The following is a 24,925-nucleotide window of genomic DNA, read 5'->3' on the forward strand; positions in this document are numbered from 1 at the left end:
TTTTTTGCTACTAAGCCTAAATCCATGAAATCTCCGAAGTATCAACGCATTGTTTAATAATGTTCTATAGAGTATTTAAACGGCTTATGCTTTATAGATATTTTTATATACATACTTTAATTACCTTATTTCTTGTTTAAATGCATATTTTACACATTTTATTTTAATTACTCACCATTTTATGACTTTTAACATTATACATCTGAAAACTAAATATATTACTTAAAATTCTCTTTTCGTATGAAAAATTTGAAAACAGGGATCTACACACAGTCCTACGTTACATTCCTTGAACTCGTAATAACTCATTTGCCGTTTTGGAGGATTTTTCCGGGAATGTGAACAAACGAAGCACCGTCGTCTCATTTTCTTATCAGTCTCTTCTGAACAAAGTTTTGGAAAATGTCTTTCAGTTAATCTTTCAGAATCAATATCAGAATATCAGAATTTCAGAATCAATATCTGAAATATTTTGCATCATTTCTGCTATTTCATGCTCTGTTAAACATTTTCGACGCTTCGACATTGCAACGGTAAAAACAGAAAGAATTCACGTCTAACAAGATCTAATTATTTTCTAAAAACTGAACTGTAAACCGAAATACTCAACACTTTAGCGCATATAAAACTTCTACTTACAATAAACAACTACCACGTGCGAATAAAGTGCGATTTAAAGAGACGTCATAAATCATGCCATTCGGAAACATTTAGTTCCCCGTTTGTTTATATAATCAAAAGCACGTGTATGTGAGTCATGCTTCTTTCATTTCAAGTAGAAGGTCTAATGTACATGTATCTGAAACCATATGGACATACAGTGCCATCTTGTGGCAGAAATTATAGTTTGAAAAACGTTCCAAGGTACTGGCGCAAATACGTGACACTCGGTAGAAAACGCAACAATGATCTGGCACGCCTGCGTGTCGGCCGGTAGATATGTGTGTTCGTTACTGGCACGTATACGTGACAGTCGGCGCGAAGGGGTTAATAAGAGCTATTCGACGACCTTAACTCCTCTTTACGTAAATACTAGTGCTATTCAATAAAGAATGTCATTCAATAAAGAATGTAGTCATAAATGCTATACTTACCATACGTATAAAATCTATATGATAGTGTATATTCATATGAATCCATCCATATGATAGTGCACCATATGGTGGAAAATTATCCGTATGGTGCTAATTTGATGTACAGACACTTCTTTCACAATGCTATTAGCATTGTGACTATGCTATTAGGTATTAGCCCATTTTAGACGATTTTCCTTGCATTTACAGAAATATTTTACTTAAAATGTTTGTGATTTAGATCTTCTATTTGATTACCACTATTCTTCGTCATCTTTCTGCAACGTAACTTTCGAGACAGTAAAGTTGTTTGTTGTATCGGAAGAGGCATTCCTCTTGAACAGCTTTCCAAATTAAAAGGAGAGTTGTAGATCGACGTTTGGACCATCCGCTTTTGAAAGGTCCAAAAGAGCAAAAATTCATGAGTGATACATCAGGAGATTTAATAGGGATATGAGCCAAGGACATGGTCTTGATACCCATTTCTTGTTCCATTTTTTCCAGGAAATTGCCAGTGGATTTTGATTTGTCGCTGCTTGCTTTGTTTTGATGCAGATCTACAGATTAATCACATTGTCTGTAAAGAGAAGGTATTTCATATTTAAAAATTGGGTATAAAATATGTTCCTTATAATATGTGGAATTGATATTAATACTTTTCTCTACTTTTGATTTGCCTTTATATGAGAAACAAGCAATAGTCATAAATACCTTTGAAAAACGTTCTATAGATCCTTTGAACCATGCTTTAAGATTTTTTTCTCCTCTTTGATGAGAATAAATGGATCTCTTTTCATTGCAGTCATTTAAATACATCCAGGATTCGTGTATTGTGGCAACATTTTTCCATTTTTGTCGGAATAAATATTTCTCATAACAGGTGTCGGCGATATGCCGTGGAGAAAGACGGTGCATATTGTGTTTTCTTGCCTTTTTTAAAATTCAAATCAGCATTAATCATTTTATTTTCAGTTGACACTGAGCACTGTAATGATTTTGCAATGTCAATGATTTGGAACCTTTGCAGCATTCGAAACATTCCGGTTTTTCCGTGGGTATGTATTTGGAACAATTTTTTTCACTTGAAGCCGAACTTTGATGGTCTTTTCCTATGTTATTGACAATGTTATCTATCGTTGCTTTAGATACCGAAAAACGGCGGCTTTCACAGCAAGTTTTAGCAACTAGATACGAATAATTTTCTTCGGAAAGAGCAGAAACACAGCCTTCCGTCCACTGCTCCTTAAAAAACGCCATTTTGCATAAAAGCAAAACTGTTAAGTAAGAGGAAAATAAAGTATACTTCCAAAAACAGAGTTGCAGTTAAAAAAAGGTTCCAAGTAGACGATTTTTTGAAAAAATAAAATTGTCTGTAACATATGCAAATAGCCATTGTAAATTAAATCGAATGTTATCAACTGCTGTTTGACAGTCATTGGTATGAAGCAAAGCATTAAATTTAGGTAAATTATTTAACTAAAATTAAGCTAAAGATCATTAGTAACCTATGAGATAACAGTCTTTTTTATGGTGCTATGCGTTGACTGCATGGCTCCATAAAAAGTGACTGTAAACCCATACATGCAGTGGCAGCATTTTCTAGAGCACATAGATCAGTGCTGGCGAACCTTCTTGGGGCCGCGCGTCCAAAGTGATGGCCGCGTGCTATTCCGTTTAAAATATTAAGTTAGAATTATTCATAAGTTACCTCAAAATGCTTAGATTTGAAAACTGGAATCCATTTAACAATGAAAGTATTAAAAGTCACCGGCAGTCTGTAATAAATATGAATTCGTTTTAGCAATAATTAGCTGCTTCAAAAACTTAGTTTTATTTTCATATTCTTTGCCAAATAACAAGTAATATGATTGGCCCAAACAACTGAAACGTCATAAATTGGGTCAATAAATATGTATATCATTTCCATGGCGATATATGAGGCCGTATGCCAGTGGCATTATGCGATAAGTAAGTAAGTGAATCTTTTAAGAACAGACTATATGAAACACTTATTTAAATTACATAATATCATATTATTGTGATTGTTGATTAAGGAAATAATATTTATTCGCGTGCCAGCGGCTGATGAGGTCGGCACGCCTGCCATAGGTTCGCCATCACTGACATAGATGATAAATGCACGGTAACATTCATAACGTTTCATAGTTTTCGAAAAGGGAGTTTCTGTCATAAAAAATGAAATAGTTACTGTTACTGATACACTTTCATAATGGTCTCTTGTCAAGGTGCTGGCATCTTTTCCACGGTCAGCCGCTGTTTGAGAAGACAAACACCTACATAAGAGTGCCTTGGAATAAAAATGGTGACACCTTTATGCTTAATTAATTTCCAGCTTGAAGAAACTATGTTTGCATCTTGGTGCCCCAGCATAAAAGTAGCGGTACCTCTATGAAAGATACTTTTCACAAGTTAGTAACTGATCTTCATAGCTGATCATCATTATGCCTGGGCACCTTCATGGAGATCTCTGCCTTTTCGAAGGATGTCCAAGTTGCATAAGGGTGCCACCAGTTTTGACGAGACATTGTTATGAAATGAAACCATTTTGTTGATTCTGAATTTCAACTTCAAAGATACAAAAATCGTGATAAATGTCTCTGTCGATAGGCGCAAAGCAAAGAAAACCGCATCGACGTGAAAACCGTCATGGATTCCTGGACTTTGCAGACTGGATACCCTGTAGTCAGAGTCATCAGGAACTATTCTGCTGGAACTGCCACAGTAGAGCAGTATCGCTTCTTGTTGGAGAAAGGCGACGACGAGTCTGCAACAAAGTAAGAATCTATATTATGAAAATCTGTGGATGTCTGTCTGTTTTTTTGTTTGTTAGTTGTGGCATCATCTCCTCCTGAACGGCGGGGAGTTTAGTTTCCAGAGAGGTACCCCCTCCCCGGATTTCAAAAATTCGCGGGAAGCCATTTCGACCATTCTCATCTTCGTACGACTTTAGTCAGCCGAGATATTAATTAAAAACTTTGAAAGCGCTAATTTTCGCACTCATTTTTCCGAGTGGCAACAGTCTTACTGGCTGCAGATAAAACTCAAGGTCATATTCTGACGTTGAAGAAGGCACGCGATTGCACTTGACATCACTAAATGTCGAAAATTTTTCGTTAATGTTGTCAGGACTTCTGTTTCTTCTAATAGCCTTTGGGAACATCACTGGAGTTCTTAGGAGGAACAGGGAATTTACTTAAAATTGTGTTCGTGTGAGTATAGAAGATACGGCAAAAATGGCGAGGGTTAAATTACCCTTTATTTCTTCCAACCTACAGCCGATCCCGCACTTCGGAATACAAAGACCAACATTTATGGTCTGAAACTTAAACAAAAATAAAAGAAACTAAATTAAATAAGAACTAGAGTTAGACACTTTACAAAGACTAGTAACGCGAAGATGGGCCTTTTAAAACTCCACGTATGTAGTGAGCAGAATGCGGGAAACTGCAATACGTCTTCAAGTATCAAAGAGAATTGAGTTCTGGCCTTAACCTGGAACTGACTGAAGTCTCTCTCTTGGCTAACAGCCATGTCTTAAATATACTTAACAGTTTGCAAGCTCAGTTTGTATAACCAAAACTGTTCGCGTTTATTCTGCCCGTAAATGGAAAATAAGAGAAGATAGCAAAGTTTTAGAATAAAATAGACGTTAGTAAAATTTAAAATCCTTACAATGTCAGCATTTGAAATAAATAACAGCTGTTGGCAACTTTTTTATTTCAGGTGAGGATAACTGACACGCTATGTTACTGCTACGCTAATTCTTTCATTGATATTGTGAAAAAGCGATTAAGTAATTGATAATTCATTGATATTGAATTAAATTTAAATCATGATGTCATACGCGTACGTGAAGTCTCAAAAAATTTTGTTTCCTGGTTTGGCAACAAGGAAAATTATTTAAGAATTGGTTGTTGCTTGAAAAGAAGGAACTGATTTCATTCATATTCATGTTTTAATACATTTTCTTTTTAAGTGCACATAGAACTTATAGATTTTGCTTTGGCTGTAGCCAGCTGATATTAATAATTAAATTATTACTAGCTCTCCATTTTGAATAAATAATTCAAATTACTTTCTTCATTATTTATTTGTTCTCATTTATAAATTTTAAGTTCGTTTTATTTTCATTTTTCGTTACGCTAAATAACAGCATATTAATATTAAGAATAATTTAACTCTGATATGTAAGCAACTTATTTACTCAACGGATTATATTTCCGCAATGGTAGAAGAAAGTTTAACACTATCAAATATTTTTCGTGTTTTTAAATTTTAATAATTTTGTTTTCGTGTGTTGAATATAATATATCACTGAAATTTATCTTGCTTTATTCTACATGTTTTAATTCTATGGAATTAAATTTAATCATTTTTGGTGATTAGAATCTACTAGTATGTAGAAAAAATAATCAATTCAATAGAAATTATTGATTTATTTGAATTACTGTATCTCAGTGGTCATTAAAATTTGTCGACTCACGGAACCTTTACAATTATAAGGTTTTTTTCGGGAACCCCTTTCCCTTAGAAAATGTATTAAAAAATAATATTTAAAGTAGATCAACATGTTACAGATATTATGTGTAAAGACAATAAAAAAATATTGTATATTATATTAAAAATATTTGACATAATATTAGTGTAATTTATTCATTAATAGCAGATGCTCATGCTCTAGTTGACATCAGGTATTTCTCCCGCCTTCTTAGCATGCCTTCGTGGTGTAATAGTCTGCACACTCGGCGCGTATTCCAGAGGTCTAAAGTTCGAGTCCCGGTGAGGGCACTGCTCATTTTTCATGTCTCCTGCTTCTAAATAACCTAGTGACTGTACAGTGGCGCCCGAAGTAAAAAAGGTGGTGGATGATGATTGTCCACCACTAAGATTTGAGGACTAAGTCCCCTAATCCCCAGTCGTTCTTTAAAAGGGGGATATGTAAGGTATTTTTCTCATGTTCTCAGCATTCCTTCGTGGTGTAATGGTCAGCACACTTGACGCGTATTCGAGTGGTCCGAGGTTCGAGTCCCGGCGAGGGCATTGCTCATTTTTCATGTCTCCTGCTTCTATATAAATCAATGACTCTACACCCTTGCATCATAGGTATATAGCGACAGGGGTTTGCCTGCATTCTTTTTTACACAAATTGTCGAAGTCTATTGATATTTCCTGCGCTCCTGGAACCCTTGCGTTCCTCGAAAAACAGTTTGAAGACCACTACTATATCTCACTCATATACAAATTATTTTGAGTTTTTTATTTTCTTAAAAATATATATATTTATTTTTACTGAAATTTTTATTAATCTTCAAATACTGTGTAATGAAAAGGTTAGCGTTTTTATTCTGGAGAGTAATCATCTCTTAAACTTTTGATACTATGTACTCATGTAAATTTATGACAGCTGCTCTAAAAATATCATCAAGTGTTATAATCATATATATTTATATCTTTGAATTCTTTCAGTTATCAATGGGAAATTCCATTCACTTATACAGACGCTGTGAATCCCGACTGGGAGCCTAAAACAAAACTTTGGCTACATAAGACCAATGGTATGTGTAAACTTTCGAACTTTGTTTAAGTCTTATTTTTTATCTTTGTTTAAAAAAATATTTCTCTGTATACAGGTAAATTATCAAACAAATGTTTGAAAGCTAATTTTGAAAGCAGTTTAATAGTTGTTTCAGTATTTTACATAAATCCTGGAATCAAGTAAAATATATCTATTTTTGCTGCAAATTGTTTCCATAATATGACGTGAAAATATTTTTCTGCAATGAAATATTTCTAAAATGACGGAGCTGGGACTTCATCTCAGGAAATATGCATTAGAGTTATTACTGGGTTGCAATATTACTATAAGGGAAAATCATCAAAGTTTTTCTTTCTTCTCCCCATACTTATTATAATAAATTTCAATGCCTACATTTTGCTGTCTCGCGAAGTAACCAAATGATAGGAAGTCTCAATCCACATTGCTTATTTATGTTTTCCGGATTATTGTAGCAACTGTGCTCGTTAAGTCGCCTTGAAGTTGCTAAAAGCTTTTGCTGTGGGAGGCAAAGCCTTTGGTATAACATATAAAAGTCTCGCTTTAACTGAAAATAATGTTCCAAGTAGCATGCCTATAAACATATGCGTGACTGTGCGCGAAAATTGTTGTCGCAGAAATGGATGCTGCTCCATGTGGGAAGTTGTCTTTCATATACCAAATTTTGCAACAGCAATTAAAAATTTTGGCTGACAGAAGAGAAACACGCCAAAATAAAACATAAAATTGGGCAAGGCAACAACCTTGTGTTTGGCTTAGGCCAAGCAAAAGGTAGGTAAACACGCCAAAGTTAAACATAAAATGAGACAAAGCAACAAACGTGTGCTTGGAGTTAATCTACACCAAGCATAAGATAGGTAAACACGCCAAAGTAAACATAAAACCAGGCAAATCAACAATTGGATTTGCGTGATTGCAACAATGTGATTGGCGTAGGCCAAGCATAAGATAGGTAAGCATATCAAAATAAAACATAAAATTAGGCAAAGCAACAGCCGTATGTTTGGCCCAGAGCAAAGCAACAGCCGTATGTACACCAAGCATAAGATAGGTAAGCATATCAAAATAAAACATAAAATTAGGCAAAGCAACAGCCGTATGTTTGGCCCAGAGCAAAGCAACAGCCGTATGTACACCAAGCATAAGATAGGTAAGCATATCAAAATAAAACATAAAATTAGGCAAAGCAACAGCCGTATGTTTGGCCCAGAGCAAAGCAACAGCCGTATGTACACCAAGCATAAGATAGGTAAGCATATCAAAGTAAAACATAAAATTAGGCAAAGCAACAGCCGTATGTTTGGCCCAGAGCAAAGCAACAGCCGTATGTACACCAAGCATAAGATAGGTAAGCATATCAAAATAAAACATAAAATTAGGCAAAGCAACAGCCGTATGTTTGGCCCAGAGCAAAGCAACAGCCGTATGTACACCAAGCATAAGATAGGTAAGCATATCAAAATAAAACATAAAATTAGGCAAAGCAACAGCCGTATGTTTGGCCCAGAGCAAAGCAACAGCCGTATGTACACCAAGCATAAGATAGGTAAGCATATCAAAATAAAACATAAAATTAGGCAAAGCAACAGCCGTATGTTTGGCTTAAATCTATGCCAAGCATAAAGTAAAACATAAAAATTAAACGCAGCCCAGACGGTATAATAGTTAGGGGAGTAAACCGCTGAGTTGGCTTCCTACCCAGGTATAGAAACATCCATGTAGAATTGGTTACCAACTTAGCGGGAGTAAACCACAGCCGTGGGCAGTCCCGGCTGAGCAGACGACATTTATAAAATGCAAAAAAGAAATATACATGTACATACAAGGCACTTGCAGAAGAGTACAACAATGTACAAAGAAATATACATGTGCATACAAGGCACTTGAAGAAGAGTACATTCAAAATATATGTATATACATATAAATACCAACTCAGATACAGATATATACACACTTACATACATATATATTCCAAAAGAAATAAAAGTATACATACTGTCACTCATATTCATATATACATCTATGCAATATAAGTTATCATGATATTTAAAGTTTACATGAAGCATGCCATTGAGGTACGCGTGATCCTTAGTATAAATTCGGTACCATAAATAAAAGATATAAACATGTACAGATACAGTACGAACTTTGTGTATGAAAAAATGGCACAGCATAAATACAAAATTACATATTGAACATACATATCACATACTCTGTTGCTGACATATTGAACGAGCTTATATAGATTTTATGGCTACGATCTTCCAACGTCAGAAGAGTAATTGCTAGTACAATAGTCAATTATTGTTTCCAGTTTCCGCTGGGCAACTCTGTTACTTTGTAGATTCTGGAACCAATTTGGCCAGAATCTGGTTCCTGGTTGCTTGAGGCTGTTACGTGCTGTGTGTGGGCAGGAGAACACAGAATAGTCTGGATGACCCTCCTCCCGACATTTACAGTTACCATTATCTCTTAAGCCAAAGCGGCAGAGGTATGAAGGGAAGAGCCCATGACCAGTGAGGAAATACGTCATGTAATTGCTATTAGTTTGGATTGTTGTCTTCAGCTTGGGAATGAGATTGTAAACACGTCTCCCTGTCGAGGCTTGATCCTAACGTTCTTACCATTATCTCTTAAGCCAAAGCGGCAGAGGTATGAAGGGAAGAGCCCATGACCAGTGAGGAAATACGTCATGTAATTGCTATTAGTTTGGATTGTTGTCTTCAGCTTGGGAATGAGATTGTAAACACGTCTCCCTGTCGAGGCTTGATCCTAACGTTCTTGCCATATTCTTTGGAGCTAATGGAATGTCCGACTCTTTAGGTCCGAGGCTGGTCTAAGGGTCGGGACTTCTCGCAAAGTGGATGAATCCGCTGCTTCCTCTGCGACAACATCTGCTCTCTCATTTCTTTCGATTCCCGTATGAGGGGCACCCAGATGAGTGAGGGTCTTTGCGAAGTAGGCAGGGGGGTAGAATGTCTCTAATGCTGACGATAGGGCTGCGAATTCCAGCTATCGCAGCGAGGCTTGAAGCTGAGTCTGTGTATATGATACTGGGCACTGTGGGATTATACTTCAGGTGGAGAAGAATAGTTAGGGGAGTCTAACTGCGATACCGAAGGGCCCGGGTTCGAATTCCGGAGAAGGCGTGGATATAAAATTGTCTGTCCTTTCATTGCAGTTAGCGGTGCCCGCCTATTAGGTGCCTCCACAATAAAATGGCCATCACTTTTGGCCTTAGTAGTGGCCAATGACGTTAAAGGCAAGTACCTGCCATTGGGTAAAAAACATAAAATTAGGCAAAGCAACAAACTAGTATAGTAAGATCTACGCCAAATACAAGGTTGTTTCATTGCCTAAGTTCTGGTTGGTTAAATAATTATGGCAAAGCAGCATGAGCTCTTTATCTTTGAGATGACTTTTCCCTGTTCTCTTTATCTTTGAGATGACTTTTCCCTGTTCTCTTTATCTTTGAGATGACTTTTCCCTGTTCTCTTAGAAAATCCTGGAGAAATTTCATATAGCTGGCCCGTTCATCGGAACCCGAGAATGTTCAACAGTAATTCGCCATTGGGAAACAAGTAACAGAATTTCATTTAGCTCTCCATTATAAAAGCAGAATTCTTTTGCATTGTTGACATTATAGATGAGCTCGTTTGAAGTTAATAACCGCTTCATATATTTGATTGAGTGCCATATGGCAAATGCATGTGAGCAATACGTAGTAGAGGCTCCCTCAGCAGTACTGCAAAACAGAACAGTATTCAGTCGTGTCTCCGTGACCTGTTATTCAGTATCCGTGGTTTCACTCATCTGCGGTTGAGAAACGTGGGAAAAGTAAGTAAGCTTGCAAACGACGTGGAAGCTTACAAATTTCGAAGAGGCAAGAATCCGTTCAAATACAACTGCTGAAACTTGTAGAGTACTGCTTTCTTGCTCTTGTTTTGAGCCGATATAACTAAATTTGGGCAATGGAAAGGACCACTACGGAGCCTTATGTGCCTGTCATAAACTCAGGACTTACGAAGTGCGTGACTTATGTAAATTCGATGTTACGTAAGTTTGCAAAAGCCCTAGAATTCAAACAGAAATTAGAAAAAAGGACCCAATAGAAAGTTTCACCTTGTCCAGAGGCGTACTTCTTGTATCCAATTAATATTCGTGCTGCTATTAAGTCAAAGATGACTGTAGTACAAAGTTTGGCCTTGTGTGACGTCACTGCATGATGTAAGTGACGATGAACGGACCAGCTATATGAAATTTCTTCATGATTTCCTAAGAGAACAGGGAAAAGTGTTTCTTAGAAAGTCATCTCAAAGAGGTCTTGCGTCAATGCTCAAAAGCACTTCCTTTGTGCTTTCTTTCACCCATTTCTCTAAGCGACACTTAGGCCTCGTTCTCTAAGTCAGTGACGTCACTGACTCCTTTGTCTACTCAAAAGCAACTACTTCCTTTGTGGTTTATTTCATCCATTTCTCTAAGCGACTCGCAGGCCTCGTTCTCTAAGTTACTGATGTCTTTGTTGAAAAGAGCCTAAACTTATCTGTCTTCTGACCTTGGTTAAGTCTGTGGTAGAAAGTCAACTATATATATATATACATGAAAAGACTGCATTCGAAACGCAAACCTGTTGAAATAATTTGGAAATGCTGAAGTGCAGTGTGGATATGTAACGAAGGAGCATTGAAGTCATGGCCGAGTTTAATACTGTTTTTTATTCTCGTTGAGAAACATTATATAGCTAAAGCAGTAAGAGCTTTTCCTAGACCTTTTTACAATTTTTTATGTTGCGGAAGAAGAGAAGGCAGGGACCAGTCTAGGTAGACTGAGAAACAGAAATCAAGTGCAGCGTGTTCAAGATGAAATCTTCGCTGAGTATGAATTGGTTTCATTTCAGATTTAATTTCTATTAGTCAAAAAGTCTAAAATTATCATTCTCTAAATCATTTATATACATTACCTGCATCTGAGCTTTATGTAAAAAAATCACATGAAATGGATTACTTTTGAAATGACGCAGTTTAGAGGGGTTTATTATAAGCAGCTACATTTTTCAGAACTGAAATAAATAAAATTAAGAAATAACCAAACTAAAATGAATTTGGAAAATAACCAAATTAAAATGAATAGTTAGCGGATAAACTAAAATTAATATTTTATTATCTATTTTTGTTCTGCACACACATACACATATGCATAACAAACGCAAGCATATAATACCTATATAATGCAGACTGTAAACTCACACCGCATGCTGATGTTGATAGATTCATTAGTGGGAAAGCTCAGCAATCGGTAGTCGATTTTTTTATCTTTGTTTCCGATATAGTATGCGTTTTTTTAAAGTTGATTTCACTCTTGCATCTAGCAGTTAATTACTCTGATCTTCTTAATAACGTATTGCTGCAGCTTGATCAGTTTAAAGTTCTTTTTTACTACAGTAAATGCATCTACAGCAAACTTAGACTAAGGATGTTACGAATGCTTGGAAATTACTATTCTCCCGTTAATTACATTGAATGATTTTTATGAACAATATGTAAGGCTATATGAACAATATGTAAGACTATATGAACAATATGTAAGGTATAAAAATCCGTATTTTTGTCATTTCTTGCTAATTTTTGTGAGCTGTTGGAATTTTTCACTTTCATAAATACGAGAGAGATTATCTTAAGTATATTATTTAATAATGCTGTATATACTATGCCCTATTTATAATGTACACTCAATATGTAAAATGTATGATAAAAAAGGGGTGGGTATAGTAGTGTATCTCCCGTTCTACTGAGCGATTGACGAAATTTAATTTGCGTATTTCATGTCTGGAAAGCGCGACATAGGATATGTATTAGGTTTATATATAGCAGTTGTTCTAACATAGGTATTCGGATGCAAAATCAGATTTTTTATGAAACGAGATACAGACTTTTTTCTATACTTCGATTCTACGATTCAAATTATGCAAAAGTGCCAAGTTTTCTAAAAATCGCACGAGTTGTTTTTAAAAAATACCTCTCAAAAGTTTAGCTCATCAATATTAATTGAATGTGGTATGTATTTATTTATTAATATTTTTTTATCAAACTTACCTTATTCCTTTTTTATACAGTTCGAAATTTTGGTTCAATACAAAAAGAATTCACAGATGTTTTCTAATTAATTTTTAAAAGTTGTATTTTTAAATAATTTTAGAACCGTTTTTGAATTATAACCTATAAAATTTTTCCATCACCTTAGAGTAGATGATTTCTAGGCATACCTGCAAACAATTAGAATTTTTTATTAAAAGAGCCTCAAGATTAAGACACAATAACACGCCGAATAAATACTAATTCAGAAGTCAAACAACAAAAATCAGCGTTATACCTACAAAATTTTCACAGGACTAGTTTCGATGGTTTTACCGAACCATCATCTTCAGCTGCAAAACCGCAAATCCTGTGAAAATTTTGTAGGTATAACGCTGATTTTTGTTGTTTGACTTCTGAATTAGCCTCAAGATATACGTCAATTTATATAAAGACGAGTTTTGAATATTTGGCATATTTCTTACTAGCGATAATAATGTCATATGGGGTTTACGCACTTTGTTAAAATTATTGGGAAGAATAAACGGTACACCTTTTTTTTCCGATCATGCACGGTAAAAAGGAGAGGAAAATAAGTTGCTATAAATTAAAAATTTCGCCAAGTGAATTATCCTTGGCGCAAACAGAAAAATGTGCGCCTAGATAAATTTGTAAATTTCTCGGTCTGTAAGTCTGTCACCAAATTTTACAAAATTTAATATTTCGCCATAATTTGAGTCGTAAAATCGAAATATCATTTCAGAAAAGTCCTATTTTGTATCTAAATACCTACGTTAGAACAATGCTATATGCTAATCTAATATATATCCAAAATCGCGCTTTCGAGATATAAAAAACGCAAATTAAATTTCGTCAACTGTTGCAGCAAAATGGGAGATATAGAACTGTCTCATTCTTTTTGTGCAAAGTGTATTTTAATTATTCATTCATAATATGGGTTAGGTTAAAATAACACGCTGAATAACGATTTGAAGAAGTTAAACAACAGCATGTAGGCAGCTGAAGAGGATGGTTCTGGGTTTAAACCTTCGAAACTAGTCCTGCAAAATTTACAAACATTACGCTGATTCGCGTTGTTTAACTTCTCCACTAATAATACTATATAGTATACGTTAATGATTTTGCTGTATGCAGGATATAATATGTTGTAGTGTACTGTTGTGTATACAGAATACTTTATATCCGTAGTATCTACGTTCCATAATTTATCAGTTAAATTTTTTCATAATTATGCATGCGACACAAATGTTTGCTTTTAAATCTCTCTATGCTATTACTTACTCTTTCGAGTAGTTGCGATAAGTGTTGTAATGTAACAATAATGAACGGAAGCACGATTGTGTGATAAATATAATCGAATCCCGCTATAACGAATTTCAAGAAACGGAAGTTTAGTTCGCTATTTCCGATGGTTCGCTTAATAGGATCCGATAGCAAAAGTGGATTATTTTACAGAAGCGTACAAAAACATGTAAATATGAAAAATGCGAAAATGGTTTCAATTGGAGGTGTCCATGTAGTTCGTTATATCCGATTTTCATAATCTTGGGCCCATCCGCCTTCGAGTGGTAAAATCGCTGAACGCTGGTAATTCGGTATGAGTTTCAAATCCGAGAGAACGGGCTGGCTGCATCGATTTCCCCATATGTAACGTGTGTAGAGCCAGTTTCCCTTAGAAAGTCCTCTACGAAAGTATCCTCCCCCTTAGGCAGATAGTCCTCAAGGTTTTGTCGGAAACCACGTAAACCCAAACCAGTTTTCATATTCTTATCCCCACCAGAGGCCGAGCTGTAAAGTCGCCGAACACTAGTAATTCGGTCCGGGGTTCGAAATCGCAGCAAATGGACTGGCTGCATAGGTGTTTTCGTGGTTTTCCCAATATGTAAAATGTATATGAGCCAGTTTCTCTTAGAACATTCTCCATGAAGGCATCTCTGCTCTTAGGCAGATAGCCCTCGAGTGCTTTGCCATTATTAAATAGACCCAAAACTCATACGCTTGGAAATTCGTTATAACAGTATAAAATAACATTAAGTGCATAGGAGTCTGTACGGTATCAAAAAGTTCGTTCGTTCAAAGAGGTTATTTGCAAGGCAAATGCGTTACAGCGAGGTTGGATTGTAATTTCCTTGCTAAGAATGCTTTTGCTTAATCCACTTTGTATCAATCCATATTTATAAAATGCAAAATAATTCCAGATATAATTTTGTTTTTACAGGTAATGTTGTTATATATTTGTATACAAATTATCTCAAATTACTATTTCAGTGTTATAATGATTATTCTTTTAGGTTCTATCAGTGGTTTACCTGGTCCAAATTACTGGATTATTGCAAATATACAGGAAGTGGGCTATTATAAAGTGAACTACGATGAGCATAACTGGAAGCTTCTGATACAACAATTTTTGAATGATCATAAGGTATGTTATCAGTTCACTAACAGATTAACAACAGCGTACTAATTGCAACTTTTCCAAATTAGACAAAATTCAATATCAAAATGTATACTTTTTACTAAAATATCTTCTAAAATGTCTAAAATGTGGACACCAAATGATTTTCTCGTACCGTCTATTAAGTTATATATATTTTTGTTGCACTTCATTTAAATTTATTTCCTCGAATTTTTGTTAGAGAGATATTTCTCAATCAATTAATTCAGTACTCACTTCGCAACAAGGCAAAAATACATACAAACTCAAAGCATCTTTATTAAAAATCTTAAAATACAGAAAAACCTAAAACACCAAGTACAATTAAAAACAGTTTAAAAAAAATTATATTGCAAAGAAACTAACGCAAAAGCAAGCAATTCGGCCATCGAGCAAAAAGACAGATTTTTCAGTGCACAAAACTCAAACGTTTATTTTTGGTCCCACTTGGCAAAAAAGCACTAAAGTTGGTGCAGAAACTGCTTGCTTCACTTTTATTCTAATAGTTTCAAATGTAAACAAATGGCGGCTCTTTAGGCTTAGCACCATTTAAACTTTTAAATTGTTGATAATTCTACCACTGTTGCATGCAGATTAACTAAAGGCATGAAACCGGAACATAAAGAACAATATAATTCAAACACTTTTAAAGCAAAAAATGTGTAACTAACCAATATATGAGAATAAAAAACTGAGCTCACCAAGCCGGTTACCTGAGTCTGTATATCTATCTATCTATCTATCTATCTATCTATCTATATATATATATATATATATATATATATATTTATATACGTTTTGTGTGGCCAATTGCAACCAGAAAGGGAGGTGCACAAGTATGCTATAGCAATCCCCATGTGCAAAATTTCAACGTTCTGAAGCCACTCGTTTTTGAGTAATGCGATATAGTTATATACGGACGTACTTTACGTACAGACGTCACGAAAGAAATCACTTCTGAATCCATTTTGAATCCGTTTTGGAAAAAAAAAAAAAAAAAAAAAAAAAAATGTCCTTTATTTTGTCCACACGTACAGATGTATCGCAAAAACATTGTTCAGATGGATCCGATAGCGGTCAAAATAGGTATTTTCGTTGAAATGTAATACCTGAAATTTTCGCGATTACAATACTTCCTTTACTTCGTACAAGGAAGTAAAAATTCTGGTTTGCAAATTCTGGTCTACCTGAATGTTAACCTAGGGTGAATATTTTTGAAGTTTTCGAGAGCCAATCTTAATTTTGCTTGATGTTGAAATTTCATATATATTCAAAACGTATTTAGAAAATTATACATTTTGTCCAAAATTTTGTGACAACTGTGTTATTATTTATTACCTTTTTTAAAGTCATCTGCTTGAAATAATATTCATTCCTTTCAGCGTTTGAGAATTATAAACCTCTATTTCATTTTACGTTCTTTATCATTATTCCAGGGCCGAAACGCATAATATATTCCGTATTTTTAAACCTTTGTGACTGCGACGGTACTTTTTTAAAAATCGTTTCATTTTCATCGTGACTCATTTCATATGATTGCAAGTTCTGCGTTACGTTACAAATTAACATAACTTTATGTACAACTAATGTACCTGAATGTACAATTCTATATGCGTATTTCAATTTCATGCATTATTCTTAAAGAAACAGTTCGTAAAGATACGAAAGAATATACTGAAAATATTTGATAATATAAAATTTCAAACTGTTTAGTATTTTTATGGGTACTATTCCGTTTTGAGGACCGTAAAAATCGCCAAACTATTGCTGATGCCAAGTGCTGCTAAAAATAATTGCGGCAACCCTAACGCAAGAAAGAAAATACTGTAATAGTAAATAACTATCTATGATTTTATTGTTTTAATTTAGATGAAAGATTAATTTCATATAATACTTTTTTATTATAATAATCTATATAAAAAAGGCTAACATAACAGAATGAAAGCATAAGAGTAAATAACTATTTCAGATCATTATTATAATTTATATATAAAAAAATCTGTGTACACCACATGACTTCCTTATATGAAATATTAAATTATACGCAATTTTCCCACATTTCATATTGAATTAACAATTAACGAATTTTGAATTAAATCTACTTCGTCGATAGCGCTTAGACCACAATAGAATAAATGCACCCTTTAAAGTTCACTATATTATTTACTATAGCGACACTTCGGTGCTACGTTCACTTAACATCAATAACATTCATTTTACGACTCAGAGTGCACAAAAATTATATCATCTGAAGATTACCGTAAGTTCTCTTCAAATACTATAATAAATCTAAAACGATACATAAAAGAAATTAAGCAAATTAAGAAATAAAAAAAAAAAAAAAATTTCGCAGACGATTGAGCGCCGCTTACCTAATGCGTATGCGCTACTAATTAATTCAATTGTCACTTGGCGGCAAGGCAAAAATATATAAAATTCAAAATATTTTCATTAAAATTTTACAGCTATAGAAAAACATAAAACACCAAATACAGTTAAAACAATTAAAAAATATTTTTTTCACTTAAAGTTACAATTTCTATATAAAAATAAGCTAATAATTTTAATGTTAATTCCATAATGAATTAAGCATAATTTAATTCGCACGCGTTTGCTAGTTTTGGCGCTTTTGCGCATACATTTTTTTACGGTCCTCAAAACGGAATAGTACCTTTTTATGCTTTAAAATATGTATTTTTTGCGCAAAGTTAAGAAGAAACTTGTTCCGCCTGCAGAGTTTAGAAATTCTACGTAACATTGCGTTGTGCTCGTCCATGGAAATAGCTGCGCCATCTCGTGAGTAAACAAGAAATTAATTATTTACCGTAAAATATCTGCAATAACTACAAATAATTAATTATTTCTTTGATACATGTGCCGAATTAAAATAGTTTAACCTTGTATTTATATGATAGCTCACACGTAATAAATTATTAGGAATCAATAAGCAAGCTTGTTTGCAAAATGTATTTAAACATTTAAAAATCCTTTCACAGCTGTTTACAGAATCGTGTTTCATTTATTTTTAAATAATTTTTTAATCGAAAATGAGAATAATTCCAGGGCTTTTAATATATTTTTATTATATATATATTTCAATTATGCATATTTATCGAAGTACCAATTCCTCTATTGAAAAAAGAAAAAAAAAAAAAAAAAAAAAAAAAAAGGCGGGCGGAAACCATGTAAAATTTGATTGTGGACATTCGTTTCAAATTTCATAATTTGATTTTAGCTTCTAAATTTTATTCAGGTTGTCTGTAATTAATCCCTTAAAAATTCTGGTATAAATGCGTTTCAACAAGAACCTATTTTCTAACAAAAAATCCATATAAATTCTTAATTGTTTTTCATAAAAATTGTTTTAAATGATAAATATGTGTAATTAACTATGCATTGTTTATCACAAATGTTCTACTTGTTTACTTTCAGAAAATTCATACAGTGAATCGTGCCCAGATATTAGATGATTCTTTAGACTTAGCCAGGTAAATTTAATTTTTCGTATTAGTTCAATATTATAAGAATACTCTAGTATTCTTATACTCATACGAAATGACTGCTATTCTAGATATTATAAATTGTAATTAAAATGATTTGTGCAAAGGTGTCTGGCTAATTCAAACTGAATTATCCAGGGCAGGCGGCAAGGAACGCCCCTTTGCTTAGTGCCCCACGGTGTTGCCCCTTTCTACTTGCTTAATTGCTTAAAGCAGAGTGCAATGAAGGAAACCACTGGAGGTACATTTCTTAAGAGCCACCGCTAGCTCAATAAATAAAGGTGATTTAAATAATAAAATGTTAATTCACATGTCATCTCTTTTTGTCATACCATTTCTTGCGTAGATCTTTCCATCATTTTTAAGCTCGCCTTGCAGAGGACCATTAATTATTTTTAATTTTACTTCCGTTCTTTCACAAACTCTTGCGTTCAGTTGTAAACCATTTCAAAAACAGATGATTGCTAATGCAAACAAATGTTCACGTTCTCCCTGACACGCTCAATTTGCAGTCAGCTGAAAATTCAGTCTAAAATACAATGTCAGAATAAAATCGGGCAAAATTTAAACTCTTTACGCGAAAGGATACTTAGCATAGGATTTTGGGTAAACCTACCTGATGATATGTACTACGCACAACTCGTTAGTTGGTTTCGTCTCCTTTAATTTCTCAATGTTTGGAAGTTCCTAGGTAATTCATATGTAAATATAGCTAAATGCATAATAAGCAACAATTGTATGAATTAAAAATATTTAAATGTTCTTAAATACTCTAATAATTGAATTAAAACAATGATAACTGCATGTATGGTATCAGTGTATATCGACTATTTGAATGCCGTGGCAACTTCACCCCCATTGGCTAGTACAGTTACACAAGCAACCAATAAACTATCGGCGACAAACAGACACTTAAGCCGCATATATATAAGATATTTGTGTATTATGAGAAAAATAGAGGCTTATCACGAATCTTTTAAAAAAATAATTGGACGACCTACGTCTATGGAAAATTTACCATGAATTATTTTAGAAAATGCATAAAAGTAGAACTATCACTTTAAAAAAAAATATTTAAACCGACAGAATTTTGTATAAAAGTAATGGTAGTGTTAATGTTCAACGAAGAATTTAAACAATTATTAATAATAACAATGATGAACACAAATATAGAGGAACAAAACATTAGAGAATCTATAATATAGAATCTATAGTATGAAAATCTTTGCGCGTCTGTCTGTTGGGTTTGTAACATCAGTTCTTCCGGAATGTCATGGACTTGAGTTCAGACAGTTCCCCCGATATTTCTACCATTCTCATCTTCGTACCACATTAATCAGCCGATATATTAATAAAAATTCTGAAAACGCTAATAAAAAAATCTGATGTGTACACCACATGACTTCCTTGTACGGAATATTAAATTATACGCATTTTTCTTGCATTTCCTTTAAACTTATTGGATTGAATTAAATATACTTCCTCGATAGCGGATAAAGCACAATAGAATAAGTGCACTCTTTAAAATTCACGATATTTGTTTACCATAGCGACACTCTGGCGCTAGGTTCACTTAACAGCGTTATATTTCGTTCATATTATAATTCAGAATGCACAAAATTTAAATCATATCATTTGAAGAATTATCTAATCGTTGCCACATGTTCTGTTCAAATACTACAATAAATCTAGAACGATGTATAAAAGAAATTCAGCAAACAAAACAAAATAGATACAGTTTTTCACAGACTATTCAGTATTTCTCATTCAATTAATTCAGTTCGCATATCGCGACAAGGCAAAAATACATAAAAACTCAAAATATCTATATTAAAAATTACGAAGTAAATCTTAAACACTTATTTCCTCGAAAAAATTCCAGAAACGATTAAGCATGATTTAATTTGCAGTAATAAATGACGGCGTTATCTTTGTTGTTGAGAAGCTTAGTCTCTCTAGATTGGCAACAAATCTACTATTCTGCTGTGTCAAATGTAAGCAAACATGTCCGCCACGTTATTTAAATATTAGGCTTAACCGCAATTAAAGAGTTTTTAAATTGTTGATAATTCTACAAAAATTGCTTGCAGATTTCTTAAAGGCATAAAAACCTTAACTGGAAGACATCAATAGCATAATTAAATTATTTTTAAAGCAAAAAATGTACAATTTACAAACATATAAGAGAAAAGAAACTGAGATTTCTGAGCTGGGTAACAGAGTGTACTGTACATTTTTAAAAATATACTTTTTTAGAAAAAATCCCGTTGAAAAGGTATTAAGCTCACTTTGTTAAATAAATTCGTATATAATCGATTTATTGAAACACGAAATTTATTTTAAGTTCGTAAAATAGCTAAGTGCCTACGTTTCATGACAATGTGAAAATGGAGTGTGTAGAGTAAAATCTCGCATTCCTATAGCCCATTATGTCTCAAAATGACGCGATTTCGTCACAAAACATTAAATAAAAAAAATTCTAATTCGAATTTCGAAAAATCGCTTCGAGGTGCACTGGCTCTTGTCTATATGCACCTATGTACCAAATTTCGTAGCCGTGGGTCTATTAGCTTACGCGCAGCGCGAACGAAAAACACACACACACAGACAGACTCTTTCTTTTATTATACACTGGTTATCATAAATTAAAGAAAAATCACAAAAATCACGATTACTGGAAAAGTTCATGTAGAATTTAATGAAACTTACCCTCAATATACAACACATAATAAGGTATCAAATAACATAAAAAGAAATTACCAAATATGGTAGTATAGAAATTAGCACATGTATAAAATGAACAAATCGAAGGTGTCAGTTTGCTATAGGAAAAGTACCTTCAATATCGAATTTGATCGCCTCTAGAAGCAATACAGCACATGCAGCGATGTGTGATGCTTTCAATTATGCGGTCTATCAGTTCCATAGGAAACGAGAACCATTGCTCTTGCAAAGTAGTTGCAAGCGCGGCAAGGGTCTGAGGAGGCGGATTGAGAGCAACTAGTCGTCTCCCTAAAGCTTCCCAGACGTGCTCGATAGGATTCAAGTCTGGGGATCGAGCTGGCCACTCCATGTGCATAATTGTTTCCTGTTGAAGATAATCATCTACGATGAGAGCCCTGTGTGGTCTTGCGTTGCCGTCCTGTAACAGGAAAGCATCACCTATTGCCCAGACATATGGGTGCACATAAACATCAAGGATATCATCTCTATAAACCTGAGCATTCACGGTTTCCCTTGGAAAGACATGGAGGTCTGTGCGTCCACCCAAAGAGATGTCACCCCAAACACAGACACTGCCTCTTCCGTATGTATCTCTTTCACAGATGTTTTACTGATGATAACGGGTTCCAGGTTCTCTCCAAATCAAATAACACTTACTATCGCTTTCTAGACTAAACCTGGACTCATCCGTAAAGAGAACAGTCCTCCATTGATCAGGCGTCCAGTGGACGTATTGTCATGCCCACTGCAAACGGTCCCCCCTATGGCGTGACGTGAGCGGCACGCAAATAGCTGGTCGCCTCGCATACAGACCACCTTCGTGAAGCCACCTACGCACAGTTGACGTTGACACCCAACTTCCGGTGGCTGCAGCAAGGGAGGATCTAAGAAGAGTTGGAGTAGCGGTTCTATTCCTGCTTGCACATAATGTCAAATATCGGTCATCGGTGCTCGTCGTAGCAGTTGGCCGTCCTTGGCTGAACCTCCTAAATGCCGAATCTGTAGTCTGAAATTGCCTCCACAGTCTTTGAACCACAGAAGGACTCACATTTAGCCATCTGGCCACTTCTCTTTGACATATTCAAATTTTGTCCTGCCTCTAGTCTCGCAACGGCTCTCCGTCGTAGTTCTGCAGGCAAATGATGCCTGCAGGTCATTGTAACGAATTGGCCATCTCAGATTTCTGATGTCACTATCACACTGAAATATGTGCACTTGCTCTCAAACAGGGACTTTTATACTCCTCGCAGATGACGTATTCCGAGTGCAGTGTCACTAATTTGCATATTGCAGTTTTACTCAGCTACTCTTACTTGACAACATATTCAAATTTTACACTGTTTGGCTCATTTTTGAGAGAGTTATCGCTATTTTTGTGATTTTTCCTTAATTTATGATAACCAGTGTATGTATAGCTAAGAAGATAGATAATAGTAAATATTTAAAAATACTAATCATGGTTAAATGTATCGTTACTCAAATTTAAAAAATGTGCTATTTTAAGTTCGGTCTATTTTTAAGATAAAATTTTTAATTCTTATACTGCTTTTTTCTCCACATACAGAGCTGGTCAACTGAATTACCATCTAGCATTGAACACAACTCTCTACCTGAAAAACGAAGAAGATTATTTGCCATGGAAAGCGGCCCTTCATGGTTTCAGTTTCATCGATAACATGCTTTGTCGCAGCGCCATCTACGGAAAATGGAAGGTAACTTTATAATATTTCCTCCGAAATTCCACTGCTATAAAAAAAAGTCGCCATAGTTAATCAAATGAAAAGTTCATCGCTGCTTCAAAATACCAAAACTTTATTATTATTATTATTATTATTTTTCTTTTCTTATTTTGCTGTGTTACATTAAGTTGGTTATTACGACAAGGGATGGGAAAGCTATCTGCTATAAACTATTATCTTCGTACAAATTTCTGTAACCGTGTTCAGAAGGTTCAAGCTAGATTAACCAATAAACAAAATAAACACGTTTTTAAAGCTGTACAGTTTACTTTAATTTTCTAATAGTTGTTTTTATGTGGAGCAAGCCTTTTCTTTAACTTTTAGTTTTTCTAGACTTTGAAGTTAACCGAGCCAGAGCCGTTTAAATATATAAGCCAAGGGGTTGCAATTTAAATGTTAAGTCTACATCTTTCTAAAAGATCTCAGAAAAGTATGGTTATGCATACTTATCTTACCATAAAGTGCGCTGTTTATGTTTCAATTGGACAACCTCTGTAATTTTAATGTCTTACTAGCATTGTCTTTCCAATGTACAATTTAGTTCTATGTCTTCTAGATGTTAGAATTTAAAAATATGTGCATTTTTATTTCCCTCGATAATTTTTCTCCCTCAACTAAATGTTAATTTTCTTTTCCAGAAATATATCATCTCCCAGTTAGAACCGTTGTATAACCAACTTGGATGGGATGAAAGCCCTGATGAAAATATTTTGAGACAGTAAGCATAATTTTCGTATTTTGGCAATGGTTGGTTTAATGATAAATTAAAATAATAAATAAAGGCTTTCATTATCATCTTCTTGTCAGATGAAAAATTAAACGATTGATTGCTTGTAGAGGCAATTGATAGTATTAACCAGAATAAAGAATTTACGTAATTTAGGATATATTTAGGCCGCTGTCATTTGATATGCAACACTGTCACACTTTCGATAATTGGTCTCAAATTCCATTTGGATGTGAGTCGAATGCACGATCTGAAAACAGTTAACCAGCGATACATTTTTAATGAAATTTAAAAGCATTATTAAAACAAATAAACAATAAATAAATAATGAAAAAAAATCTGAAGTTTTCAGATTTTGAATTACGTCCAAAGAGGCGTTTTTTTAACGTTTTGTGTGTTACCTTTATTTATTAAATATCATGTTATTATTACTTAAGCCATAAAATTCAGTTCAATATAATGTCGCAAAATAATTTTAAAATGAACCTATCTTCAGAATTTCCGATACACAGTTCCGGGCGCTGGAGATAAAAAGGTTCCCCCCCCCGTAAAGTGCTGCCATTTCTCGCTTTTATATCGTTGAGTTTGTTACTCAGAAATTCGTTAAAGTTTTACAAAATATGGAATCGATAATAAAACAAACTCCAAATTTCAAATTTTTCAAATTTGGTCTTCCACATGCCCATATTCGTAGGAGGATGACGTCATTCAAAATTCGATGGCTCTAGGTACCGTTATTTTATCACAATGCTAGAAATATACATACATTTATGCAGATTTTTCATTATTTAATTTCTTCAAATATAATGCAGGACTCTAACGTTTTGTGGCAACAGTTTGAAAAGTGAAACAGACATTTATGGTGACTCAACGCAAAACGAAAACAATAGTCCTTCAGGGACAAAACCCCTTTGGACTATTAAATCTGAAAGCTGTCAGATTTTGTATTACGACCAATGGGGCTTTTTTTTTTTAACGTTTTGTGTATTGCCTTTATTTATTGAATATCATGTTCTTCGCACTTAAACCCTAAAACTGAATTTAGCGGCAATTTCAAAAAA

At 34.2% G+C, this 24,925-nt stretch overlaps 1 protein-coding gene across 1 annotated transcript in view; it reads left to right on the forward strand.

Moving 5' to 3' along the window:
* The window catches only part of superdeath (Suppressor of ER stress-induced death), a 219,089-nt gene that overhangs the window by 174,239 nt on the left and 19,925 nt on the right, over positions 1-24,925 (forward strand). Inside the window, exons 9-14 of the mRNA XM_085826940.1 lie at positions 3,702-3,868; positions 6,561-6,649; positions 15,032-15,162; positions 18,607-18,662; positions 22,963-23,110; positions 23,776-23,855. Coding sequence (XP_085683066.1) covers positions 3,702-3,868; positions 6,561-6,649; positions 15,032-15,162; positions 18,607-18,662; positions 22,963-23,110; positions 23,776-23,855 — 671 coding nt within the window. The remainder of the gene's footprint in view (positions 1-3,701; positions 3,869-6,560; positions 6,650-15,031; positions 15,163-18,606; positions 18,663-22,962; positions 23,111-23,775; positions 23,856-24,925) is intronic.

Source organism: Stegodyphus dumicola, chromosome 11 (assembly GCF_044657685.1).
Source record: "Stegodyphus dumicola isolate Sdum_Otavi_A_Nest chromosome 11, ASM4465768v1".
Classification (NCBI taxonomy): domain Eukaryota; kingdom Metazoa; phylum Arthropoda; class Arachnida; order Araneae; family Eresidae; genus Stegodyphus; species Stegodyphus dumicola.